Genomic DNA, 17,514 nt, shown 5'->3' on the forward strand with positions numbered 1-17,514 from the left:
CTGCCACATGGGGCTCAAAGGTTTAACCCCGAATTTACAGATGAGGTAACTGAGGCACACAGAAGTGAAGTGACTAGCCCAAGGTCACACGACTGACAAGTGGTGGTACCGGGAGTAGAACCCAAGCCCCGTATCTACCCAGTAGGGCTCACTGCTTCTCACTAGGCCAGGTTGCTTCATTCAAGGTTTTCCCCAATCTTGCCCACAAGGCACATCAACCCCCAACCCTCTACCACCTTGGTACATTAAGATTTCCCCCCAGGACAGAAATGTTTGATCACTGTTATTATACTTCATCATCCACTCCCCATGCCTCAACTCCAACTTCCTCTTGGCTTCTCTTCAAGTACAATTCCGTGTTCCCACTGCCCTCTGCTTTCCTTCCTAGCTGCTCTAACTAGAAGCACTACTGCTGAATTTAGGTGGGGCCAGACTTCAAAGTCAGGTGAATTCTGTAACCCTCCAACGGTGTATCTTACAACCTGGTCTGAAACAGGAAATGAGTTCTATAAGCTCCCCTCTAGACTTTAAACTCAATGTAGGGAGAGAAAATGTCTGCTAATTCTGCTGTATTGTACTCTCCCAAGCACTTAGTGCAGCACTCAAAAAATGCCATTGATTGATTGATTATACCTTGTATCATGTGGGGAGGGGACCCCATGCCCCCAGTCCTCCCTACTTTCCCAGTAGTCACCACAGCACAGTTACTTAACAGGGTTTGCACAGAGAAAAGGTGTGGACACAAATACCATAAGGTCATGGGCCTTAATCCCAACTCCACCATTTGCTTGTTGTGTGATCTTGGGCAAGTCAATTAACTTCTCTGTGACTCAGTTACCTCATCTACAAAATGTAGATTGAGGCTGAGTCTCACGTAGGACAGGGACTGCATCCAACTCGATTTGCTTGTATCCACCCCAGTGCTTAGTACAGTGCCTGGCTTAGTAAGCGCTTAACAAATATCACAAAATTATTACCAGCCTTGTCCAAGAAAAAAGGAAAGTGGCAGTTGAGGACCAAATTCATTCATTTAATCGCATTTATTGAACGCTTATGGTATGCAGAGCACTGTACTAAGTGCTTGAGAAAATACAACATAACAGTAAACAGGCACATTCCCTGCCCACAATGAATTTACCATGAAAAATCCCAGCTTCCTGCTCAAAGTCTACTTTTTTTAATGGTATCTGTTAAGCAGCTACTGTGTGTCAAACATCTTTCTAAGCACTGGAGTATACAATAATAATAATAATAATGGTATTTGTTAAGCTCTTACTATGTGCCAGCACTGTACTAGGCACTGAGGTGGATACAAACAAATCAGATTGCACAGGGCTTAGTCTTAATCCCCATTTTATAGATGAGGAAACTGAGGCACAAAAAAATTATGTGATTTGCCCAAGGTCACAGAGCAGACAAGTGAAGGAGCCAGAATTAGAACCCATGACCTTCTGACTCCAAGGCCCATGCTCTATCCACTATGCCAAGCTGCTTCCAGTTACTTAGGTTGGACTAAATCCCTGTCCTGCATGAGGCTCACAGTCTAACCAGGGAGAAAAATAAAACTGAGACACAGATTAGTTAAGTGACTTGCCCAACCACACACTAAGTGGAACATGGATTAGAACTCAGACCCTTTAAGTCCCAGGACTGTGCTCTTTCCACTAGAACATGCTGCTTCTCCATGCTGCTGTGTTGCTCTGCACTCAGCCATTACTACTTTCCTAGTGACCACTTGCTAGTCACCATTTTCCCTTAGCATATATAAACAGAAGAAAAATGCCATATTTACTACTGAGGAAGTAGAGCAACTTCCCCAGACCTTCCTGCTATCCTTTCACTTAATAATAACAGGGGTATTGGTTACACCCTTATTAAGTGCCAAGCATTGTACTGCCAAGCAATCTGGTAGATACAAGATCATCAGGTCCCACATGGGGCTCAGAGTTTAAGTAGGAGGGAGAACAGGTATTGGATCCCCATTTTCCAGATAAGGGAACTGGGCACAGAGGGGTTAAGTGACTTGCCCATGATCACACAACAAAGAAGTGGCTGAACCGGGATTAGAACACAAATCCTCTGATTCCCAAGCCTTTGCTTTTTCCACACTGCTTCTCTTCCATCTCTCCTACTCCAACAGAGAGAGTCCCCAAACTCTGATGAAGTCTTTACATCACAGCAAATTCTGTGAGAATATTTTTTTTCCAGTCCACGAGGACCTTAGATCCAGCCTTGGGGCTCGCAAATGAAACCAGCTGGAACATTAAGTATTTTTTTTTAACCAAGTCTTGTCTCTGTGACCTTGAAGTTTCCAAACTAAAAGGTTTCTCATTTAGAGAGCTCAGCTAAATGTGTATTATGACTGCTTGCAATGCAGAAGATCTTTTCCAGGATGAGCTTTCATTTATAATTCATGGTTGAATGCTAAATCTGCTAAGATGGGCAGCTTACAATCTATAAGAATTGTAGGCAAACTCATTCTCACACTAAGCTTTCTTCAATCAATCAATCTATCAATCATATTTATTGAGCACCTAACTGTGTGCAGATCGCAATACTAAGCACTTGGGCGAACACAATAACAGAGTCGGTAGGTATGTTCCGTGCCCACAAAGTCTTCATAGAAGAATGAATCAAAAAGCGTTCATTTCCAGCACTGGTAATCAGAAAAGAACTCAAAACAAACAATCAGAGAGAGTAACAAGGAGCTATGGGGCAGGAAGGGAACACTATTACCAAAGACCCGAAATCCTCATTTCTCCAATTCCTCCAACCCTGGGGAAAACCATTCCAGAGATGTAGGTGATGGGCAGGAATGACCCATCAGTGCAAGGAACAGGGGTGTCCTAAATGCCATCCAAAGGCAAAGTTGTGCAAATGACACGAATTATCCTATAGCCAAAGAATCTGAATTTTTAATCACTTTATAGCAAAGACTTTTTTAAAAAAAATAATGTAAATGTTTCCATGTCTTAGAGCTCTTCAGGGACCCCATTTTTGAGACTTGATCCACCAAAGGCAATCACCGACAGTCAGGGCAAAATTTGGGGTCTGGCCAACCTAACCCTCAATTTTTAAGAGACTCACAAGTGTCGACAGCAGTATGGCTAACTGCTTAAAGGGGCAACAGTCCTACTGAATGGTATTGGGCAGCTCTGGCTGTTTATAAGGGCTACATAAGGGAGGGGGCACTGGATTCATGAAGGTTATGTCACTTGGCATAGTGGATACAGCACTGGCCTGGGAGTCGAGAGGTCAGGGGTTCTAATCCCAGCTCCTCCACTAGTCTGCTGTGTGGCCCTAGGCAGGTCACTTCCCTTCTCTGGGCCTGAGTTACTTCATCTGTAAAATCGTGATTAAGACTGTAAGCCCTATGATGGGCAGGGACTGTGTCCAACCCATTTTGCTTGTATCCATTCCAGAGCTTAGTAGAGTGCCTGCCACACAGTAGTGCTTATCATCATCATCATTATTGTTACTATTATTATTACCACTGTCCCCCTCCACATCACTGAGCAAACTGCAAAACCCTCTCTATTGGCTCCCTGCAGTTCCAGGATGCATTAGGCACTATCATTTTGAAGATCAATAAGGGCAACCTAAAATCCTGAAAACAAACCACAATGGCAAACATATTTGGAAAATAATAATAACAGTAACAATATTGTTATTATTAATAATAATCATGATAATTGTGGTTTTCATTAAGTGCTTACTCTATGCCAAGCACTATACTACGTGCTGGGGTAGACATAAGATCATTAGGTCCTACAAGGGACTCACAGTCAAAGTAGGAGGAAGAAGTGGTACTCTATCTGTTGCCGACTTGTTCATTCCAAGCGCTTAGTTCAGTGCTCTGCACATAGTAAGCGCTCAATAAATACTATTTAATGAATGAACTGGTACTGAATCCCCATTTTGCAGATGAAGGAACTGAGGCCCTGAGAAGTGAAGTGACTTGCCCAGCTCACATAGCAGGCAAGTAGTAAGGTCAGAATTAGAACCCAGGTCCTCTGACTCTCAGGCCCATGATTTTTCCACAAGGCCTCGCTGCTTGCCATGTATATATGGCACTTTTACCATTTGAGCTGATACAAACTATGAAAATCCCTTAACCATTTCAGCTACTCACGTTTCCTCCCTTGCAATCTTGAAAATACCAAAAATTTATAAACTCCAAGGATTTTTTTTTAATTACCATTCCTCTTCCTTAGAGGTAGAAAAGTTACCACCACCATTATTTGATTTTAAATCAACTGGTATCAAACACACATACTGTATTTTAATGGATCAATCAGTCCTACTTATTTGAGCACTAACTGTATGCAGAGCACTGTACTAAACACTTGGGAGAGTACATTATAACAAAGTTGGTAGATATGGTCCCTGCCCACAACGAGTTTAGAGTCTAGAGGGGAAGACAGACATTAATATAAAGTTACCGGTAGGTACATAAGCGCTATCGAGCTGAGGGGTGAAAAAACGGGAGCAAATTCAAGTGCTAATGCAGAAGGGAGTGGAAGAAGAGGAAATAAGGGCTTAGTCAGGGAAAGGGCTCTTCGAGATGTGACTTCAATAAGGCTTTGAAGGTGGAGAGAGTCAACTGTCTGTTGGCTTTGAAGAGGGAGGGTTTTCCAGGCCAGGTGCAGGATGGTGAGAGGTTGGCAGCGAGACAGATGATATCGAGCTACACAGTCAGTAGGTTGGCTCCAGAGAGGAGCCAAGTGTGTTGGTTGGGTTGTAGTGGAAGAGCAGCCAAGGTGATGTGGGGGGCGCAAGGTGACTGTTTCAAAGCCGATGATAAGGAGTTTCTGTTTTAGTTTCTCAACTCTAATCAATTTTAATCCATTACAAACCACAGCTTCCAAGAACTATTCACTGTGGGCAGAGAATGTGTCTACCAACTCCATTATATTGTACTTTCCTCTAAACACAGCAAGCACTCGATAAATGATTGGTTGATCATTTGGATTTTCAGTTATGAAAACTAACTGAACTTTTAACTGAGAAAACTAAAACTTAGCTTGCAATAAGTCACTAAGACAAAACAATCTGAATTTTGCAGGCTTGAAAATGAATTTAACTCTCCAGTTCAACTTATATGCAATAGTGGTGATTTAATAACAGTATTCTTTCCCTACTAAACCCCAAATCTGCTGGGACCGATCAATCTATCCAATTTTTGAATAAGTATAATTAAAAGTTCTTAATTTCATTTACACTCTAAGTCCCTCGTCAACAAATCATTACCCTCCCCTCCTCAAAGTTCTTCTAAAATCCAACTTTCCCAGGAAGGCTCAAGTTTCTCCAGATTAATTCCAACTAGTTCCAATCGTTCTGAAGTCCTTCACCACTGTACACATAAATCCAGTTGATATACTTCAATTGTGGTTTTGTATTTTCACATGTTTTTGCTTGTGCCCCCTGTATTTAAACGTCAGTATTTGCATTTAAATGTATTTAAATGCACAGACCTTTGTTTTTTCACCTGTATTGTTTTTGTTCTTCCTTAACTCCCTACAGCCTTTCACAGCTCTACAGGTTGCGGGAGAACCAATAAATATTGCTGAAAAACCCGGAATGTGCATCATTTAATGCCCCAGAAATAGTCACACCATTAGCCAGAAGAAGGGAATGAAGACTAAGGTGATCCAGGTGAGTGATCCCTGGGCAGGGAACGTATTTAGTGTTTCTGTTGTACAGTCAATCGGGGGCATCTACTGAGTGCTTACTGTGTGCAGAGCACTGTATTAAATGCTCGAAAGAGAACAACACATTAGAGTTGGGAGACATGATTCCTGCCCACAAGGGGCTTTTGGTCTCAGAGGGGAGTCAGCTATTAAAATAAATTACAGGTAGGTAAAGTGACAGAATATAAAGATACATACATAAGTGCTGTGGGGGTAGGGTGCCTGAGTGCTTAAGGGGTAGACACGTAAGTGTATAGGTAACACAAAAATAGGATGGAGAAATAAGGTTAATCAGAGAAGAGAGATGTTAATAAGAGGGAGATGTTATTTTCAAAGGGATTTGAAGTTGGAGAGGGCAGTGGTCTGTCTCGGATGTGAAGGGGGAGGGAGTTCCAGGCCAGAGGGAGGATGTGAGCAAGGTGTCAGCAGCAAGAGACTAGACTTTGGCATAGTGAGTAGGACACTGCATTGCAAACATCAAGCGCTCAATAAATACCATTACCAGTATGCATCTGACATTTATCTCATACTCAGCCCGAGAGCACGTATGTACATATCGATAAATCATACATTATTCATTTATATAATGTCTGCCTCGCCCCTCTAGACTGTAAGCTCATTGTGGGCAGTTAACATGTCTACCGATTCTGTCATATTGTACTTTCCCAAGAGCTTGGTACAGTGTTCTTCCCACAGTAGGGACTCACGAGAAGCAGGGTGGCCTACTGTATAGAGCACGGTCCTTGGAGTCAGAACCTGGGTTCTAGTCCTGGCTCTGCCACTTGTCTGCAGTGTAACCTTGGGTGAGTCACTTCACTTCTCTGTGCCTCAAATACCTCATCTAAAATGGGGATTAAGACTGTGAGCCCTATAGGGGACAGGGACTGTGTCCAACTGATTACCTTGTATTCATTCATTCACCTTTATTGAGAGCTTACTTTGTGCAAAGCACTGCACTAAGTGCTTGGGAGAGTACAATACAACAATCGATAGACACAGTCCTGCCCACAACAAGCTTAGAGTCTAGAGGGGAGGAGACAGACATCTACCCCAGTGCTCGGAACAGGTACCAGCAATATAGTAAGTGCTTAACAAATACCATTAAAAATAAATAAATGCCATTGATAAATACCCTTGACTGCTGCATAGGCCACGTGACCCACTGGGTTACTTGAGGTGGCCCATTAACACTTAAACTTTGTCAGCCTCTCTGTCTCCCTACCCTTTTCCAAATGGTAAAGGAAAATATATGGGAATATATACCATCCCTCAGCAGCACCCCATCTAATTAATCAATCAACTCTATTTATTGAGTGCTTACTTTGTGCAGAGCTTTCAACTAAGCGCTTGGGAGATGGCAGTACAAGAGAGTAGGCAGACACGTTCCCTGCCCACCAAGATCTTACAGTCTACAGGGAGAGATGAGAGACATCAGCAATTTATTTTCCTGTCTGTACGTAGGTGCTGTGGGGCTGAGGGGAGGGTGACTAGGTGAGAAGCAACCTAGCGGAAAGAGCATGGGCCTGGGCCCTGGGTTCTAATCTCGGCTCTGGCACGTGTCTGCCATGTGACCGCGGTCAAGTCACTTCACTTCTCTGTACCTCAATTACCTCATCTATAAAACGGGGATTAAGACTGTGAGTCCTATGAGTTAACATGTCTACCAATTCTGTCATATTGTACTTTCCCAAGAGCTTGTTCTTCCCACAGTAGGCACTCATGAGAAGCAGGGTGGCCTACTGTATAGAGCACGATCCTTGGAGTCAGGACCTGGATTCTAGTCCTGGCTCTGCCACTTGTCTGCAGTGTAACCTTGGGTGAGTCACTGTGACTGTGTCCAACCTGACTGACTTGTATCTACCCCAGCGCTTAGTACAGTGCCCGGCATAGACTATGTGCTTAACAAATACCCTAAAAGATGTAAATAAAATACCAAGTGCTTAAAGGGTACAGATCTGTGGGTCGAGGCAAAGCAAAAGGGAGAAGGAATAGGAAAAATGATGGTCTAGTTGGGGGAGGCCTCTTGGAGGAGATGTGATTTTAATAAGGCTTTGACGGTGGGGAGAGTGGTGGTCTGCTGCATACGAAGCAGGAAAGGAGTTCCAGATCAGAGGGAGGACATGAGCAAGAGGTCAGCAGAGAGGCAGACAACACCAAGGTACAGTAAGTAGGTGACCAGATGCGCGAGAGTCTACATGTCTACTCCCTGTCCCTGTGGGTGTGTCCGTGTCCACCTCGCTGGCCCCGTGTATTTGTGTTTTTCCAGGTCCTGCACCCTGGATATGCAAGCCTGCGGGCCCAGCTCCTTAGTCCCATATGTGACCCCCAGCCCCACCACACTGGAAGCCCCCAGGCTCTATATGAAAAGCTGACATGCCTGCTGCTGTTCCATGGCTTCTCGGTGCCAGTTTCGGAACCGGCCTGATATTAAGGGACAGAGGCTGAGGGGCAAGAGGCTGGTGGGAGCAAATGAGAATCCTCCTACCTCTTACTGCCCATCTTCCTCCTCCTCTCCTCACCAGCAGCCTAAATGGAGAGGGCCGATCTGAAGGAGGCAATTCTTAGGGGCTTCATCACATCACTTCTTTCATCCCTTCCCACCCATTCAGTGCTTAATCTGTAATGGAAAAAAGGTACCAGGGCTCAAGCGATAATTTATATTATAAATTAATAATGACTTTGAATAGGTGACAGCATCATCAACAGTGACACTACCGGGGCTAAGAGGTGCCGCATCTTAGGCAAAAATTAAGCCCTGCACCAATCTCTGGTTTGAGCAACGCTGTGGGCCCTGACAAATAATGAGTAACCAACAAGGAAAAAACCCCACCTGAACAGAAAGCTTTCAAAGCACCATTTTGATCACAATAGAATTAATCCCCAAATGAAAACATCTCACCTAGGATTACGATGCAACATCTATTAACTCACCACCAGAGAAAAGGGATTCTTATCAGAAAAATCCGTTTATCCACTGATGCAAGAGAAAGTGGAATATGCACTGTCACTGATCATAGCATTTACAAAGCTATTTAAAAGAAAGGTCGGGGGGAAAGCCGGCTTCCCCTCTTTCAATTGCTATGCTCCAATTCATTGCACTGGAATTGGAAAGCAGAATATTTTTCTGGTCAACCCATCAGATGAAAGCTACTCCTATAAAGACACGCTGATTACTTTATCCTGGCAAATGGTCCTTGCATCAGGATGGCTGAGGACCTGATCGACGCCACTCCACCACCACTAGACTCTGCAGACTCTTTCCTAAGGCAAGGAAGAGGGGGAAACAGCCAGACTGGAATTTCGGTATTTTCCAGCAATCGCTGAAGAGAGATCTGGAGCAAATACTAGAGAAAAATAACCTAGAGAATAGATCCCTCACTCGGAATCTGAAATCATCTGGAATAATCCCAAATGAGAAATTGAAGTTTACTCCTCAATGAGATTTAGAGCAAAAGATTCTCAATTTGTCAGTCCACTCTAGAGAAGCAGCAGCGAGAAGGGGTTCAAAAACCCGTTGGCAGAATAACTGAAGACTGCAGAGTCATGAATAATTTACAAGATGGTAAATTTCTCCCAAGAAAACCCATCCTAGAACTCCCGCTTAAACACTGATGCTATTTCAAAATGATGTGGTTCTGAAGAGTTCAGTTTTCTAATGCTGTGCGTCAGTCTTTCACATTAGCAAGCATATTCACCGGGTTCCTAGGGGTTCAAACTTCCAACTGTTTTGAAATTAAATATTTTAAAAACCACATCAACAATTATCCTGATTAAGTAACCGGGCCCCTAATGCTCTCACCTTATCCCCTTGATTGACAAAAGCCCAATGACACTCCAATTTTCACACTAACAGGAGCTGCACAGCTAACGGTTATACTTTTTCAAAAGATTTAAAAATGTTCTTTTTAAAAAAAAACCATCACCTGAACCCAGGAGCCATGTTGCACATCAAGTCATTCACTCATTCATTCAATCTTATTTACTGGGTGCTTACTGTGTGCACAGCACTGTACTAAGCGCTTGGGAAAGTACAATATAGAAGAGAGACATTCCCTCCCCACAATGAGCTCAGTGTAGAGGAAAATACAGCTGCTCCTTCCGAATCTAGGTTTCCTTCACAAAACATAAAGAAGAAGGAGAAGGAGGAAGGAAGGAGAAGGAAGGAGGAACGAGAAAGAAGAAGGAACGAGAAGGAAGAAGGAAGAGGAAGGAGAAGGAAGAAGGAAGGAGAAGAAGGAATGACAAGGAATGAGGAGAAGGAAGAGAAGGAATGAGAAGGAAGAGAAGGAATGAGAAGAAAAAGGAAGAAGGTAGAAGGAACGAGAAGGAAGGAGGAAGAGAATGAGAAGAAGAAAGAGAAGGAAGGAGGAAGAGAATGAGAAGAAGAAAGAGAAGGAATGACAAGGAAGAAGGAAGGAAGAAAAGGAATGAGAAGAAAGAAGAAGGAAGGAGGAGGCAGCACCAATTTTACTCTGAACAGGGCCCGGCGATCCAGGTGGCGATTTCTCTTCCTCGCCCCCGCCCGAAGCGAGCAGACGAAGCCTGGTCAGGCAGTGGGCGTCGGGGGAAGGCGGAGGTCCCCAGAGCAGCCAGCCCCTCGTCCCTGGCGGCAGGCGGGCCTGCAGGCCGTGGTCCAAATTACGCTGTGCTTCTCTGACTTTCCAGGGCCCGCTTTAACCAGGGTCCCAAAAACAAAGACATCGAAAAAGGGGAGGTAGAGAAGCGGCGTGGCTCAGTGGAAAGAGCACAGGCTTGGGACCCGGCGGTTATGGGTTCTAATCGCGGCTCTGCCACCTGTCAACTGTGTGACTGTGGGCAAGTCACTTCACTTCTCGGTGCTTCAGTTACCTCATCTGTCAAAGGGGGATGAAGCCTGTGAGTCCCACGTGGGGCAACCTGATGACCCTGTATCTACCCCAGAGCTTCAAACAGTGCTGGGCACATAGTAAGCACTTAACAAATACCAACATTACTATTATTAGTGTCGTGTTTCCAGAGGCTAAGTTTGCAACAGGGTCTTTTTGGGGGAAGAAGCAGTTCTTCGCCCCCAGCGCCAGCCCTGCCGCTCTCCCGGGCCCAGGGCCCAGCTCCGGCACTACAGGAGGGCAGGAGGGCAAGAGGGCAAGTAGGGCAGGAGGGCAGGAGAAGCTGCACAATCCCGAGGGGCTGCACGGACCCCCGGAGTTGGATAGTCCCCAGGGGTTGCATCGACACCCGGGGTGGGCACCGACACCAGAGGGGCTGCCCAGACCCCCCGGGTTCATTAATGCATTCATTCAATAGTATTTATTGAGCGCTTACTCTGTGCAGAGCACTGTACTAAGCACTTGGGATGTACAATTCGGCAACAGATAGAGACCATCCCTACCCAATGACGGGCTCATCGTCCAAACGGGGGAGACAGACAGCTGAGCAAAACAGAACAAGACATGACAACATCATCAAGCTAAACAGAATCACGGGGATGTACACTTCATTAACAAAACAAATAGGGTAATACAACATTATTATTAAGATGGGCACAGTGCTGTGGGGAGGGGAAGGGGGGAAGAGCAGAGGGAAAGGGGGTTGCACGATCCGCGGGGGCTGCACGGACACTCGGGAGGTAGGGGCACCGACACCCGAGGGGCTGCATGGACCCCCGGAGTTGCACGATCCCCAGGGGCTGCATGGATCCCGGGGCGGGGGGGGGGGGGGACCCCGACCCCCGAAGGGCTGCACGGACCCCCTAGGTTGCACGGTCCCCAAAGGCTGCAAGGACCTCCTGGGCTGCACGGTCCTGAGGGTTGCATGTACCCTCTGGGTTGCACGGAGCCCCGGGTTTGCACGGTTCCGAGGGGCTGCACGGTCCTCAGGGGCTGCATGGACACCCGGGGGGGAGGGGGGCACCGACACCCGAGGGGCTGCACTGACCCCCTGGGTCCCCAGAAGCTGCACGGACCCACAGAGTTGTACGGCCCCGAGGGCCTGCACGGACCCCCAGAGATGCACAGTTCCGAGGGCCTGCACGGACCCCCGGGGTTGCACGGTCCCCAGAAGCTGCAGGGACCCCCCGAGTTGCACAGTCCCGAGGGCCTGCACGGACCCCCGGGGTTGCACGGTCCTGAGGGGTTGCACGGACGCCCTGGGTTGCACGATCCCGAGGGGCTGCACGGACCCCCTGGGTTGCACGATCCCGAGGGGCTGCACGGACCCCCTGGGTTGCACGGTCCCCAGAAGCTGCACGGACCTCCAGAGTTGCACAGTCCCGAGGGCCTGCACGGACCCCCGGGGTTGCACAGTCCCGAGGGCCTGCACGGTCCCACGGGGCTGCATGGACCCCCTGGGTTGCACGGACCCCCTGGGTTGCACGATCCCGAGGGGCTGCACAGGCCCCCCCCAAGGCCCTGCACGGAGCTCGGCCCGGCAGGTCCTCCGGCCGGGAGGGAGCAGCCTGGACAACGCACCGAGGCCCAGCCGGGGCACTTGAGCCTCCGCCCCGGGCCCGAGAGGCTGCAGGACGGGGAAAAAAAGACACTTTCCCGGGGACGGGGGGAATCCCAGGAGGGGAGGGAGGCAGGGAGGGCGGCAGGGAGGAGGAGGAAGGAGAGAGGCACTTCCTGACTCCCGCCTAGCTGCTGCACGCACTTGCTGCGCCACGCCACATCACACCGCGCCACGCAAGGGCCCCCGCCTGCGGCCCTGCCAGGGGAAACCTCGCGTCCGTCGCCCCCTTGCACGGTCCGAGCGCTTAGCCCAGTGCTTTGCACAGAGCAGGTGCTCCATAGGAAGGCAGGAAGGACTGGCCCACGTCCCCCGGAGCCAACGGGTGGGAGCCGGGGTGCCCGGTCCCGGCGCATCTGTTGCCCAATTGTCCGTTGCAAGCGCTCAGTGCAGTGTTCTGCACCTACTGACCGCTCAATAAAGACGATGGAAGGAATAAATGGCCCCCGTGCCCTCGGTGCAAATGGGACGCCCCCGGGGTGCCCAGCCCTGGCGTGTCCAAGCTTGGGGTGTCCAGGCCCGGGATGCCCGACACGGGGTGCTCAGCCCCGGGGCGTCCAGGCTTGGGGGGACCAGTCCCGATCTGCCCAGGCTTGGGGGGGCCTAGGACCGGCCTGCCCAAGGTTGGGGTGCCCAGCCCCGGCCTGCCCAGCCCCGGGGTGCACAACCTTGAAGTGCCCACGTTGGGAGTGCCCAGGCTTGGGGTGCCCAGCCCCGGTGTGCCCAAGCTTGGGGTGCCCAGCCCCAGGGTGCCCAGGCTTGGATACCCAGGCCCAGCCTGCCCAGGCTTGGGGTGGCTAGGCCCTGAGTGCCCAGGCTTGGGGTGCCCAGCCCCGGCCTGGCCAGGCTTGGGGCGCCTAGGCCCGAGGTGCCCAGGCTTGGTTGCCCAACCCCGGTGTGCCCAGGTTTGGGGTGCCAGCCGCGGGGTGCCCAGGCTTGGGTGCCCAGCCCTAGGTGTCTAGCCCCGGGTGCCCAAACTTGGGGCGCCCAGGTCCGGGATGCCCAGCCCCAGCGAGCCCAAGTTTGGGTGCCCAGGCTTAGGGTGCCCAGCCCCAGGGTGCACAGGCTTGGGGTGCCCAGCCCCAGGGTATCCAGCCCGGGGTGCCCATATTTGGGTGCCCAGTCCCAGCGTGCCCAGGCTTGGGTGCCCAGCCCCAGGGTGCCCAGCCCCAGGGTGCCCCAACTTGGGGTGCCCAGCCCCAGCGTGCCCAGGCTTGGGTGTCCAGCCCCGGGGTGCCCAGGCTTGGGGTGTACAACCTTGGAGTGCCCAGGTTTGGAGTGCCCAGCCCCAGGGTGCCCAGCCTTGGGGTGTCCAGCCCCGGGGTGCCCAGGCTTGGGGTGTACAACCTTGAAGTGCCCAGGTTTGGAGTGCCCAGCCCCAGGGTACCCAGGCTTGGGGTGCACAACCTTGGAGTGCCCAGGTTTGGGGTGTCCAGCCCCAGGGTGCCCAGGCTTGGGGTGTCCAGCCCCGGGGTGTCCAGGCTTGGGGTGTCCAGCCCCGGGGTGTCCAGGCTTGGGGTGTACAACCTTGGAGTGCCCAGCCCCAGGGTGCCCAGGCTTGGGTGTCCAGCCCCAGGGTGCCCAGGCTTGGGTGTCCAGCCCCAGGGTGCCCAGGCTTGGGTATCCAGCCCCGGGGTGCCCAGGCTTGGGGTGCACAACCTTGGAGTGCCCAGGTTTGGAGTGCCCAGCCCCAGGGTACCCAGGCTTGGGGTGCACAACCTTGGAGTGCCCAGGTTTGGAGTGCCCAGGTTTGGAGTGCCCAGCCCCAGGGTACCCAGGCCTGGGGTGCACAACCTTGGAGTGCCCAGGTTTGGAGTGCCCAGCCCCAGGGTGGCCAGCCCCGGGATGCCCAGGCTTAATGTGCACAAGCCTGGAGTGGCCAGCCCCAGGGTGCCCAGGCTTGGGTGCCCATCCCCAGGGTGTCCAGGCTTGGAGTGGCCAAGCCCGGGCTGCCCATCCCCGGCTCACCGGTCTTGGTGTCGCTGCTGGCGGTGGCGGCGGCGGTGGCGGCGGCGGCGGCGGCCACGGATCCCCCGGCTCCGGCCGCTCCTCCTGCGGCCGCTGCTGCTGCTGCTGCTGCTGCTCCTGGTCCTCCTGGGGCGGCGGCCGGTCCCGCTCCGGCTCCGGCCCCGGGCCCCGGGCCCGACCCCGACCCTGCCGCCGCCGCCCCGGCCCCCGGCCCGGCTCCCGCCCCGGCCCCCGGCGCGGCCCCCGCCCCGGCTCCATTTTCCTGCTCGTCCCCGCTGCTGTTGGCGCGTTTGTTTTTCCGTCCGCCCCTGCCGGCTTTGGGGTTGGGCATGTCGACGGCGAGCGGGGCCGCGGGGCTTGGCTGCTCCGGCGCTGCGGCTTCAGCCCAGGACGCCGCCGCCCCCGGCCCGGCTGCTCATGCCGAGCCCGGACGGAGCTCCCCGCGGCCTCCGGGAGCTCGGCGGGAGGAGGAGGAGGAGGATGCACGGAGCAGCGGGAGGAGGATGCACGGAGCAGCGGGAGGAGGATGCACGGAGCAGCGGGAGGAGGATGCACGGAGCAGCGGGAGGAGGATGCACGGAGCAGCCGGAGGAGGATGCACGGAGCAGCCGGAGGAGGATGCACGGAGCACGACGAGCTACGACGCGTCGGGCGGCAGCAACACTCTGCAGCCGGAGGGAAGAGGCGGCTCTCCTCCTTGTTTTGATTCCCTGCGCCCGGCCCCGCCCCCCTCCTGTGACATCACCCTCCTCGTGACGTCACCGGAGGCCCTCCCCCTCGTGACGTCACGGAGGACCGCCCCTCCGCCCCCCCGTGACGTCACACCGGCGGCCCCTACCGGCCAGTGTCCGCCCGGGGGCTTCGCCAGCGCTCAGTCCAGTGGCCGGCAGGGGCTCAGTCGATGTGGGTATTTGTTAAGCGCTTCCTAGGGGCAGAGCGCTGTTCTAATAATGTTGGTATTTGTTAAGCGCTTCCTAGGGGCAGAGCGCTGTTCTAAGCGCTGGGGGAGATACAGGGGAATCGGGTTGTCCCACGTGAGGCTCACACAATCCCCGTTTTACAGATGAGGTCACTGAGGCACAGAGAAGTGGAGTGACTTGCCCACGGTCACCCAGCTGACAAGGGGCAGAGCCGGGAGTCGAACTCATGACCTCCGACTCCCAAGCCCAGGCTCTTTCCACTGAGCCAGCGCTGGGGGAGATGCAGGTGGTTCCACGTGAGGCTCACGGTCTTCATCCCCATTTTACAGATGGGGGGACTGAGGCACAGAGAAGTGAAGTGACTTGCCCACCGTCACACAGCTAAAGTGGCAGATCTGGGATTCAAACCCACGACCTCTGACTCCCAAGCCCGGGCTCTTTCCACTGAGCCACGCTGTTTCTCCGACTGAAGGGTTAAGACCGTAGCATGGTATCTGTCAGGGAGGGATTGTCTTGGTTACCAAGTTGGACTTTTCAAGTGCTCAGACCAGGGCCTTGCACACCGTAAGTGCTCACTAAGTACGATAATAATAATAATGATGGTATTTGTTAAGCGCTTACTATGTGCAGAGCACTGTTCTAAGCGCTGGGGGAGATACAGGGTCATCAGATTGCCCCACGTGAGGCTCACGGTTAATCCCCATTTTACAGATGAGGTAACTGAGGCCCAGAGAAGTGAAGTGACTTGCCCACAGTCACACAGCTGACAAGTGGCAGAGCCAGGATTCGAACCCATGACCTCTGACTCCCAAGCCCGGGCTCTTTCCACTGAGCCACGCTGCTTCTCTACGATGGAACGATTAAGACTGTAACACACTATGTGTTGGGTAAGGATTGTCTCTGTTACCGAATTGGACTTTTCAAGCGCTCAGTACAGTGCCCTGCATGCCGTAAGCGCTCACTAAGAAAGATTGAATGATAAAGACTGTATATGTGTTGGGTAAGGATTGTCTCTGTTACCGAATTGGACTTTTCAAGCGCTCAGTACAGTGCCCTGCACACCATAAGCGCTCACTAAGTACGATGGAATGATTAAGACTGTAACACGCTATGTGTTGGGTAATGATTGTCTCTGTTACCGAATTGGATTTTTCAAGCGCTCAGTACAGTGCCCTGCACACCATAAGCGCTCACTAACTACGATGGAATGATTAAGACCGTAGCACGATAATTGTTGGGTAGGGATCGTCTCTGTTGCCAAATTGTACTTTCCACAGTGCCTTGTGGAAAGAGCACGGGCTTTGGAGTCAGGGCTCATGAGTTCGAATCCCAGCTCTGCCACTTGTCAGCTGTGTGACTGTGGGCAAGTCACTTAACTTCTCTGGGCCTCAGTTCCCTCATCTGTAAAATGGGGATTAAGACTGTGAGCCCCACGTGGGACAACCTGATTCCCCTGTGTCTACCCCAGCGCTTAGAACAGTGTTCTGCACATAGTAAGCACTTAACAAATACCAACATTATTATTATTATTATTATTGCACACAGTAAGCACTCAATAAATACGACTGAAGGGTTAAGACCGTAGCATGATAGCTGTTGGGTAAGGATTGTCTCTGTTACCGAATTGGACTTCCCAAGCACTTAGTACAGTGCCCTGCACACAGTAAGTGCTCAATAAATAAGAATAATAATAATAATTTTGGTATTTGTTAAGCGCTTATTATGTGCAGAGCACTGTTCTAAGTGCTGGGGTAGATACAGGGTAATCAGGTTGTCCCATGTGAGGCTCTCAGTTAATCTCCATTTTACAGATGAGGTAACTGAAGCACAGAGAAGTGAAGTGACTTGCCCACAGTCACACAGCTGACAAGGGGCAGAGCCGGGATTCGAACCCATGACCTCTGACTCCCAAGCCCGGGCTCTTTCCACTGAGTCACGCTGCTTCTCTGACGATTGAATGATTAAAGACTGTAGCATGATATTTGTTGGGTAGGGATTTTCTCTATCTGATACCAAATTGGACTTTCCAAATGTTTAGTACAGTGCTCTGCACACACTAAGTGCTAAGTAAATATGAATAAATGAATGAATGAATGAATGAATGAATGAATGAATGAATGAATAGAGAAAACCTGGTCTAGACAAGATTGGCAACCCCTTTGCCCTCCCCGAGCCCCCACAGTTTTATTTCACTCGGCTGCCGCATCCTTTTTTCTGGGGTAGAAGCCAGGCTCAACAGACACAAGCAGTGTGGCCTAGTGGAGAAAGCAGGGTGCTGGCAGTCGGGAGGACCTGGGTTCTAATTCCAGCTCCGCCTTTCGTCTGCTGTGTGACCTTAGGCAAGTCACTGCACTTCTCTATGCCTCTGCCTCCCATCACCAATCTGCGGGATTCCTTCAAGGTTCAGTTCTGGGTTCCCCTCTATTCTCCATCTACATGCATTCCCTTGGAGA

The 17,514-nt window shown here is 51.1% G+C and overlaps 1 protein-coding gene across 1 annotated transcript in view; it reads right to left on the reverse strand.

Moving 5' to 3' along the window:
• Positions 1–14,661, reverse strand: part of HECA (hdc homolog, cell cycle regulator) — a 60,349-nt gene extending 45,688 nt beyond the window's left edge. Inside the window, exons 1-2 of the mRNA XM_029058163.1 lie at positions 14,316–14,661; positions 14,142–14,249 (exon numbers count right to left, since the gene is read on the reverse strand). Coding sequence (XP_028913996.1) covers positions 14,142–14,249; positions 14,316–14,472 — 265 coding nt within the window. The 5' untranslated portion in view covers positions 14,473–14,661. The remainder of the gene's footprint in view (positions 1–14,141; positions 14,250–14,315) is intronic.
• Positions 14,662–17,514: the final 2,853 nt, after the last annotated feature.

This window comes from Ornithorhynchus anatinus, chromosome 2, assembly GCF_004115215.2.
Source record: "Ornithorhynchus anatinus isolate Pmale09 chromosome 2, mOrnAna1.pri.v4, whole genome shotgun sequence".
NCBI classification, from domain to species: domain Eukaryota; kingdom Metazoa; phylum Chordata; class Mammalia; order Monotremata; family Ornithorhynchidae; genus Ornithorhynchus; species Ornithorhynchus anatinus.